At 38.6% G+C, this 9,984-nt stretch overlaps 1 protein-coding gene across 1 annotated transcript; it reads right to left on the reverse strand.

Annotated features, from left to right (window-relative positions):
• Positions 1–5,571: 5,571 nt before the first annotated feature.
• On the reverse strand, positions 5,572–9,175 carry LOC111347157 (tachykinin-like peptides receptor 86C). The gene is made up of 3 exons (XM_088750927.1): positions 8,915–9,175; positions 8,761–8,817; positions 5,572–8,108 (listed from the first exon to the last, which is right to left on the reverse strand). The coding sequence occupies exon 3, from the start codon at positions 8,077–8,079 to the stop codon at positions 7,072–7,074; it is 1,008 nt and encodes a 335-aa protein (XP_088607053.1). The 5' UTR covers positions 8,080–8,108; positions 8,761–8,817; positions 8,915–9,175; the 3' UTR covers positions 5,572–7,071.
• Between the last annotated feature and the right edge of the window lie 809 nt (positions 9,176–9,984).

A 9,984-nucleotide genomic window follows, 5' to 3' on the forward strand; every position in this document is an offset into this window, starting at 1 on the left:
AGAAATCTTTCCTAATTGCATGTGAATTCATCAGTCGCCATCTCCTTTTTTCTCTTTTTCTTGTTTATTAGCTAGCGCGGCGAACAAAATTGTCTTCGCGCCAAATCTACGACTTATCAGATAATCACCGGTCAGAGTTATTGATCCATATTTATCAAAAATTTTGAAAATTTTATCAAACCACGCTGTCCTTTGAAGAGTGAGGGCGTGTCTTTCCGATGATGAAGTTTAACTCTGGGTATAGAATTATGCTTACCTTGTTAAGAAGAGCCACTGAAAGAAGTATCCTGTGCTGTAACAGAAGGTAAGCAATCCCTTTAAAAAATATAATCTGAATCTCCCGCAGTAAGCTAAACGAGTCGCTTGCTTCTTAGTGAAACAAATCAAGACGTGTTGGTTGTTTGTTCTGCAGTTTCTCTTGGACTCGAAGTTGAATTGAGTAAGGGTGTTAGCCTCTGCAGAATCACAAATTAAGGTTGTAATAACTTTTGATAGGATCAATTTTTCGGTCGGAGCTTGAAATGTTGTACGAATACAGCGAATATACCGTACATAAAGGACATGTCTGAGAACATCTCGCCCATCCCAGAACCCTTCAATATCCGTGTCGCCCACAGACCCATGACTACACTAAGTCAGCCGCTAACAAACCAGGACCAACCGAGGAACAGACAGGGAGCGGCCAATAAGATCAGTTACTCCGACTGCCACGCCTCCTACATCGGAGAGACTGAAAGAAACCTCACAATAAGACTGACTGAATACAAGCGAGCGACGTGGAAAGGTGATGTCAATAATCATATTACTTAACATCAGAGACCTGCGTGCCCCATTATTGACTGGGACTCTGCGCAGAGCCCGATCTACAGCAGTAACTACTTTTAACGAATGACTGTGGAAAGCTGAATTACTAACGTAGAACAGACTACCCTCAACAGGTGTGTCAACTACAACCAGTGCCATACAAACGACTCGTTAACATTACGAACGAACCGAGCAGAATGACCTAACTTTACAAACGGATCGAAACAAACAAATCACTGACGACCGACTAACGCCGTTTGAGTCCTACAGTCAATAACATCACGGCAAAACTGACCAATCATTTTATACGAACGTTAACTTGACTTAGACTGGACTGAACATTTACGGGCCAAAACTATTCACTTGACTTTGATGGTGACTTCCGCTCAGATTGTTAAAACGTCAGTCACCACTGTCGACAGCAGTCCTTCTCGGGACCACTCTCACCCGGACGATTAGACCACACTATCACATGACAATGGATTCTTTTTTTCACCAAAATATATAAGGATGGAAACTACTTCAATGATGAGGGTGCAGCGTGGCACACAATTTCCTGCCTTTTTTGTCTCTCTTAGAAGAAAAAGGGGGGCGGGAATGAGGTACAGCTATTTGTTATCATTTGATATTAAAAAGTTTAATGCTGAATGTACATTAACGGAAATTAAGCCGGGTCTCGTTCTTTTCTTTTCCACATTTGTGGTTCTTCAGATATATCATTGTTCTAAGTTTAAGCAACGCAACAATTAAAACATTTATCTTGAACGAATCGTACGGGAGTTTTTTCATGAAGTAAATAGCTAGCTAATAAAGATCGAGCAGTTTGGTTTACGCTTGCTCCACTGAGTTAAAAAGGTTGAAGGCACAGAACACAACTTAGCAGAGTGCGGTTAGAAGCGTTAACTCAATCGTCGGGAACGATACGCTTAATTCTCGTGGGGCAGCGTCCACACTGATAACAAGTATATCTTACTGAATTGCCTTTTGTAGCAGCAACATTCATGTGCGAATAGAACGTGATTAGTATGCGTTTGGATAGCGATTTATTATTTCATAACGGAAGCTTCATACCAATGTGGATTAAGAAACATGAGTCATGCTCAAGGAGTGGCGATTTCGCGTATTTGAGCACAATAACATCACAGATTTCGAATTTATTAGTGCGACTAGTCTTTTCGGAGCTGACACGTATGTAATGTCAAGATTTGTGCCCGCAGTAAATTTACTTGCGCGCGCTTAAAGTGATACCTGGTGCGGACGGTCGGTCCTTTGGTAACGTAATAAACCAAATTCTTTAGGCTTGATGGGTAACTACCGACAAAGTTAGACTAAGAGTCAGCAATCCATATAGAGGTATGCCTCCACTATTTTATTCAAACAAAAACATAACTGTTTAATTCTCATTTGTAGATTCTTAGGCGCCACAGACCTCTCCCCTTCTCTTTGCTTAATTCAACGCTGTAGGATGACTGCTTAAGAGCCTTTCTACGAGAAAACCGAGCAAAACCAGGCAGGGGGCGATAAACCTCAAATCACCGATTTGGCTCAAACTTGGCACAAATGCTAAGTATCATTAGTTAACAAATGTGTGAAAATAATAGGTCAAAATATTTAATTTCCTGGGGGATATCGGGTCCCCCTGGGAAAACCTCCATTTCCTACATTTTTTGCATAATTATTTAGCTAACTTTGCATTGGTGCTGTGTCAAACTGAAAATCCATCTGCAAATTCAATCAACTGGGTTGTATTTTATATCTATCAGACTTCTAGAAAATTGAATTGTTTTAACTTTTTCATTTCAATTCTTCCCTTACCTCTCACTTAAGTAAAGACGACTTTTTCTGGTTTTGACAAAGTCCACAAATAAGGGTATTTTAAGGCCCAATATCTCTGATGAGCAACCACATCTGATCGTTATTCTATATGGGCAGTGAAAACCATCACTGGACTTCCAAAATCAATAATAAAATTTTTGAACAAATTATTTCATAGCCCGTGCTGACGTGAAATTTACATCTACCTCCCGCTTTTTAGTCTATATCATCACAATTGCGTACACCACATCTTTGTTGTATTACCTTAAAATAACTTGAAATTTACAAGAAATTTCCCAGAGTATCGTTTAAACATGAACGAGGAGAGAATATTTGAATAGCGCAAGTTGAGCCAATTTTGAGAACTTTTTTCGCAGCCGGTTCCAGGCTGTGATTGCTAACAGATCTTTTATTTTGAATCTTGAACGTCATATATACTTCCAGTTTTAATGGGCTTCTCAGGATATCGCAACGATTTATGGCTCTTCGTGACTTATAAACAGCTTTAAATATATTAGCAGAAAGCTAAAAAAAAAAAAAACAACAACAACAACATCAGCATCGATTTGCAACCTTATCATCAGCATTATCATATGCAACCATCCGGTGAATAAATGGAAGTCTTTATATCACGCATGAAAAACAGAACATAATGATCGGTTAAAGAGACACGTCTTATGTAAATTGAACTGCTGACTTTGCATTATGGCTTTGACAGACACAAACAATCACGACCACTCTGACTCGATTTGTGATTACGCTTAATAATGAATATCGTTTGTTAGGTAAGCTCCGCTTAAACATTTTGACAAAAGGCAAATGAGCTGAGTGGACTCTTCCTTCGCCGATCAGTTGACAGTAGAACACGCTGATTTGATTGTTGTATTCGTTGGTTCGATAAGTAAACATATTAGTTCGATGAAAAACACACTGGCTCAAGTACACAGAAGTTCAAAGCTGAAGCAAAAGCATCCACCAATGCTGCTTAAGTAAACCAATGGGAGCCAGTAAGTACACAATACAGAGCCACTTTTAAAAAAAAGCATATACCTTGAGGCTCATTCGGCTCGTTTAGGCTCAACAGAGGATAAAAGAAAGAGGATTAACGAATATACGCACTCAGGTCAGGGCCCATTTTGGCTCGTTAGGATGGGCTGCGGATGATAGAACAAGGAATACTCTATATGCGCGCTAACTTGTAGCTCTCATAATATTTATTGGCCCGTTCAGTGCATGGACATTAGTTGCCCAGTATTCTGTATTTTAGCTGAACAATGTTACAACATGAGAAAAGATTTCCTTCTAAACCCACACTATTCTAAAAGAAGTCGTAGTCCTAAGGACATTCTGTTGTTTTTTTCTGCCCAGGTTCTGAATGCATAATAAATTCGGGTTTATGCGGAGACCTTGCCTAAAACGATTCTTACCTTCTTGTCGAATTTCAGTAAAAGAAGTGAATAAAACTCTGCTATCTGTAGGCAGCTTTTCAAACAACAAATCTAGTCTCCCTTTTAAGAGTCAGCAACATTCTGAGGGACTGGGGATGCCGAAATTTGTGACCGCGATGAAAAGAAAACTCGACCGAGTTTCAACCGCGGTCGGCCCAGGTCATGCTTTTCAAATACTTTTCACGTGCATGTGGGTTTGGTAGTAACTCCGTGTGGAAACCGTTCGAAGGCTAAGCTTATTTTTTTTTTTTAACATTTCAGGCGTCTAAGTTCGCGCATGGATGTCACTAAAACCAAGAACAGGAACGAAAGCCTGGGACTGAACCACATATCAATACAAAATTGCGAATGACAAAACTGTACGAGGGTCTGAGCACCAGTTTTAAAGCAAGCGCTCTTTGAACGCGGTCGGGCAATAAATGAAGCTTTATTGAGGTGTTTTTGACGTAACTTTGACTTCAAAATCTTATTTTTTACGCTGATCAAAAAATATATTATTGGGAAACTATGAAAGAACAATTTGCTTTCAGTGGAAGCAAAAAAATGATCAAGTTGTAGGTCATTTTATTTCCTGGTGATTTTATCGAGTTGAACAGCTGTCAGCCATTCACAAAACTACATTTTGTGGGGTAATTTAGTAGCACAAGTAACATTGCACCGAACAAACAAAATGCAATTACGTCCATTAACAAGCAAGAATACAGAAGGCGCCAGAACCTTGATTAGAATTTCCTCTTCCAGCAATAATTTACATAACAAAAGCTTCTCTCATATATTTTCTTCTTTCGATTTTCTTACGCTGTCTAAAAATAAAAACAATTGAAATGAAAATAAATGGACGTTTGACAGCATTGGGTATTTTAACGACGTGTAGGCGAGGACCTGTGTGAATAATTGATAAAGGAGACATCAGTCAAGCTTTGAAATAACAAATATTGTTGTTGTTTTCTTTTTCCTCAGTGAAAAAAGGAAAAACAGTTTTCCGAATCATTGAGAACGTAAACGTCTATGGATATGAGCGATACATTGTTGCTTGGTTACAGAGTCTTTCATATTTTCAATGTGCCACTCAGAACACTTACCGAAGCATCTTTATTAGTACGTCTAACGGTAAAGGACCTTATTAGTAAGGTTTCATAGTGGGTGGATTGACCATGGTTGGGAATCTCGCTTTTATGCGGACGCTTTCAGAATTAATCTTATTAACCACGACTCTTTGTGAAAGATTAATGATAGAAACAATACCGTCTTATTGCAAAATGTTCTGATAAAATAATGTCGCAGTAACACAATGTAATAAAAGCCAGGTTTACTGCCTTTCGGTAACATGACTCGTTTCGTTTGGCACGAATAACTTTGGAAATATATTTATCTCGAAGTTCCCTTCAAATAGCGTGTGAGAGATCTGAATCGTTCTACGATGAAAGGATTGTTTGTTGGCTCCAACCCTCACGAAGAGAAAGTTTTCTTGTGGACTTTTAGGACATAAAAAAGAAGACTGAACAAGAACAAAAGTTTAATTGAAAAAAAAGTCTCGGTAAACCCCCCTTCCTCCAGTTGAAAATTATTTCATATGTCTATCGTACTGGATCTTGATGGAAATATAAAAGAATAAGCTTATGTGTATCCAAAAAAATTATTTTTCAGTCTAATAGTTGTTTTCGTTTGCCTGCCGTCCTTTCTCCCTCGCAGTTTGGATATATGAAAACCATATTGAATGTCGAAGACCAAAGAATGGCATAATATGGTCACATCTTCCGAGTTAATACGGTTTTTATAACTAAACGTTTCTGTCATGCCCGTCCACGAAAATTAAAAGGACAAGAAAAATCCTAGCATATCCTACCGGCTTGCCACAGAAAGAAAAACATTGTTACAGTACAATTATCATCAGAAGACGTTATCCTTGCTATCATTTATTTTACTTTGTTTTCCAACTTAACAAACTTAAACTATCCGAGGCCTTCTTTGAAGACTGTTATGCTGAAATAATGAGAAAATTATGATTAAGCAAGTACAACGCATGCAAATACACCTGATTAGCGCTACCAGAAGCACTGAACGAAACGACCATTTACAGGAATCCAAAACAAGATACTCAGCCTGCTTATGCATCTAAACTTGCAATCTAAATCAACTCCGCGCCCCAATTCTCGAAGGTCCCGCTAACTTAACAGGCCCGTAAAGGTGTTCTAGTTTCAAGATGGAAGTTCAAACGTTTTGGGGATTTTTCAATAAAGCTGGCAGCTAAAGAAACAAAATAGACTGGTTATGGGTTCAGAGCCTGCTTCTCTATTCTTCACTTTTGATTATAAAATATGGCTTCAAGCCCCTTAAGTTGGCAGGACTTTCAAGGAACGGTACTCTGAAAAAATTTTTGCAATGATCGCTTTTGGAAAATCCTTCATTCACCACTTGTTGTAAGTCTGCTAGCAAGTATTAGCTGATAAGGAAACCCTTGTTATGATGTTCCTTTTGCCTTTGTGCTATCTATAAACCCGAGTTAAATTGACAAGTCAGTGGGATCAAACTTGTATAAGTAGCTCGATTGTCTAAGCTGTTTTACTTAAATTCTCGCACGACACGATTCGTCTCCTTTGTGCAGACCAAGACGGAAGAGTACTGTTAAATTCGGTTCCACGAGGTATTCAGCAGAAATTTGCTCAATACACATTTGTTTTCTTTCTTACATGCAGCCCTGCCCTCAACAAAAATGGTTTTCTAAAGTGCCCTTGTCAGTGCTTGTAAGTTGGTTGAGGCTGGATCGTTCGAAGCAGCCACCTAGTTAGCTTCTAATTATTACTTCTTGCGAGTTCTCATATCAACATTTCAATTATGTCATTTACCATGTGACATCCTGCTACCCGTAGTTTCTGCTTCTAATAGATCAATCTCTTTGATTTTTCTTTTAATTACATTGATCCTGCAAGGTTGAAACTTATATGTTTTTTAATATTTTATACATCTTAAGGTAATGGAATTAGTAATGACTAAATGATGTAGATTACGGCTTTGATTCTTCCTGGACAGCTCCATTTTCAAGTTGTAAAAGGACATGTGATGTTTGGACGCTGAAACTCGGAGGTGACTGGCTCCTTTTTCTAGTCACCATTCTTACAAATGCTGTATTGATCTTGGTGCTCAGGGAAATGTACAGCCATGGGTTGATGGCGCTGTTAGCGTGACCAAACCAAAAACACACAAACATGACAGTCGGCTGAAGAGTTACCTTAACGTTCCGTGGGTCCATGACATGTATCATGTGAACCACGTGTGCAGGAAGCCAGCAAAAGGAAAACGCACTGGTTACAATAATGAGCATCCGAACCACTCTTCTCTTAGATGTCTCGTGTTGCTGTCGATTCTCTGTTACATGCTGATTTCCAGGTGCGACATGGAACCATAACCTCCTTGCAGTTATAGTGTACAGAATAGAAATAACACTCAAAGGGATCAGATAGTTCAATACCACAAGGTAGAGGAATATGCCTCGGATAGCCTTATATGGATCACCCAAAACATAAACAGATAGCATGCATTGGGAATTGTGGTCTTCCACGGTTTGAACAGCTGGAAAAAGGAACATTGAAGCCAGTGAAAAGATCCAAATCAATGGAACAGTTAGTTTAGGTTTCCGAAACCAAAGATAGCGGCGAAGGGGATGAACAATGGCATAGTACCTATCGACTGCCATGACTGTCAGACAGAGAATGGACGCTGTTAATGTGGTATAGGCAATGTATACCACACCTTTGCACATGACTTCTCCAAATACTCCTGGTATCATCCATAAGCCGTCTGTATATACTTGGGAAATCGACCAGGGCATCACAACCAATGCCACCAGCACATCGGCGATAGCCATGTTGACGAACATAAAGCTTGTCAGTGATCTTACCTCAGGTTTCTTCCACACGATGTAGATGAGGAGACCATTCCCTGCAAATGTTACGAGCATCGTGATGGCGTAAAGGACTGTGAGGATGATCTCTTCGATCTCTTTTAATTCCATGCTTAATTTCCGTTTGGTCTGTAGTTTAGCTTTAATAGAATGAGAAAATTATTATTATTATTATTTTTATGAATTATGTGCCAACGTAACTTTCGTGATCCTTTAAATTTAATTCGAAACAAACAAACAGGGATGGAGAGAAAGGAATCGATTGCAAACTCCTACGGAAAAAAAAAACTAAGCAATTTATATTTATTTGAGTTGATTTTACTCTTATTAGAGCAACGATCTTTTGGGATGTCAACAGAGTTTTGGGAAACAGGTAAATGTGGGTTCTCATGATAGATAACTAGCAATGAATCCAAGAATTAAATTGCAGGTCATGCTCTACGTCCAGGTTCATGTTTGGGTTTAAGTTAAAAACATTCCTATTTTATTTAGTAATTCTGTTGACCTTCTCCCCTCCCATTCTGGATGTAAATACTGGTCATCGTTGATAGTGTCTTAACGAAGTTAGTAGTCACCATTTTCGTAATGCAAAATCCTGCATATTTTCTAACAGGAGCCATTCCGCTGAAAAACGAAGACTCTACAAAATTATTTTTTCCAGTTTCATTCTGATTCCTTCATTCTCTCACATTACGTTATTATTTGTTCTCTTCATGTGAAGATCAAACATATTAAGAAAATATAACATAAATTGAGAAATTTTGAATGTCTCATCATAGCATTCTAGTATACCTGTAATTGACTGAAATGAAAACTGTTGCCAGCCTATTGACTTGGGACTTCCCAGTACTAAATTATGAGAAAGAAAGAAAAGAAATACACTTTAAGAACATCGAGACAAGAGTTGTTTTAAGGGTGATCTAAGGTATGACACATTACCATATACCTCAAGGAATTTGTAGAAAAGTCTGATGGACAGGCTTGATGCTTTAGACCATGGTTTTGAGAATTAGCCTGATTCCTTACGGATGTAACTCTGTTGAAGCCTGATCAGTCCATTAACCATTTCACAGAAGGAGATTCATTTTTCAAATAAATTTGTCTCACACACAAATCACCTGGCGGCTGGACGGGAATTCAATACTTTGAAGTTTTAATGCTTTTACACTTCTAAAAAATAAAAAGACCGCTTACGTGTTAAAACCACGTACGGAACGCTTATACGTCTTCCCCTCTAACAATCAAGGAAAGTTAGGAAGCACAACACTCAACCCTATATAATGTGTTAAAAATAGTGAAAGTTCAACCGACGAAAACCTATTGGTAGTTCAGTTGGGCTTACAGCAAGGGCGGTGCATTTATTAAAAGTGTGTTGTGACATATAGACGTGGCGTTTTTGGCTGTAACACCTGGCTTATTGCATCTTGCAGTGGGATATATTCTAATATATCGCTCAAATATGACATACGAAACTTTATACCACGAAAAAGACACCGTCACTAAACACGGTAGCGATCGCGTTTTAGGTTGCTCATTAGTGTTAACGTTGATCTTATTACTGAGGGAAGGTAGCGCATTTTTACACGCACACACACGTAAAGGATGGCACAACTGTAACTAGTACAATTCTTAGAAAGAAAATTTAGGTCTGAGTTGTTTGGTTGTACTTAAAAATATATAATATCTGGAGGTGTTTTAAATGGTATCTAAAGTTTCCAACTAGTGATAGCGATGGCGCTTTAGATTATTCATGATTGTTGATCTTATTACTACGGAAGGGTAGCGCATTTATATACGCACACACACGTGATGTTAAGCAAGAATCGTAGGATGGCACAACTGTAACCAGCACAATTTTAAAAAAGATAGTTTAGGTTTGGGTTGATTGGTTGTTTAGAAGAAGTAATATATCTGGAGTCGTTCTAAATGGTAATTAATGTTTCCAACTAGGCGTAGCGATGGCGCTTTAGGTTACTCATGGCTGTTGATCTTATTACTGCGGAAAGGTAGCACACT

Source organism: Stylophora pistillata, chromosome 2 (genome assembly GCF_964205215.1).
Source record: "Stylophora pistillata chromosome 2, jaStyPist1.2, whole genome shotgun sequence".
Taxonomy (NCBI): domain Eukaryota; kingdom Metazoa; phylum Cnidaria; class Anthozoa; order Scleractinia; family Pocilloporidae; genus Stylophora; species Stylophora pistillata.

Coding starts and splice junctions, on each gene's coding strand:
- LOC111347157 (XM_088750927.1), bottom strand. CDS start 8,079: ATGGAATTAAAAGAGATCGAAGAGATCATCCTCACAGTCCTTTACGCC.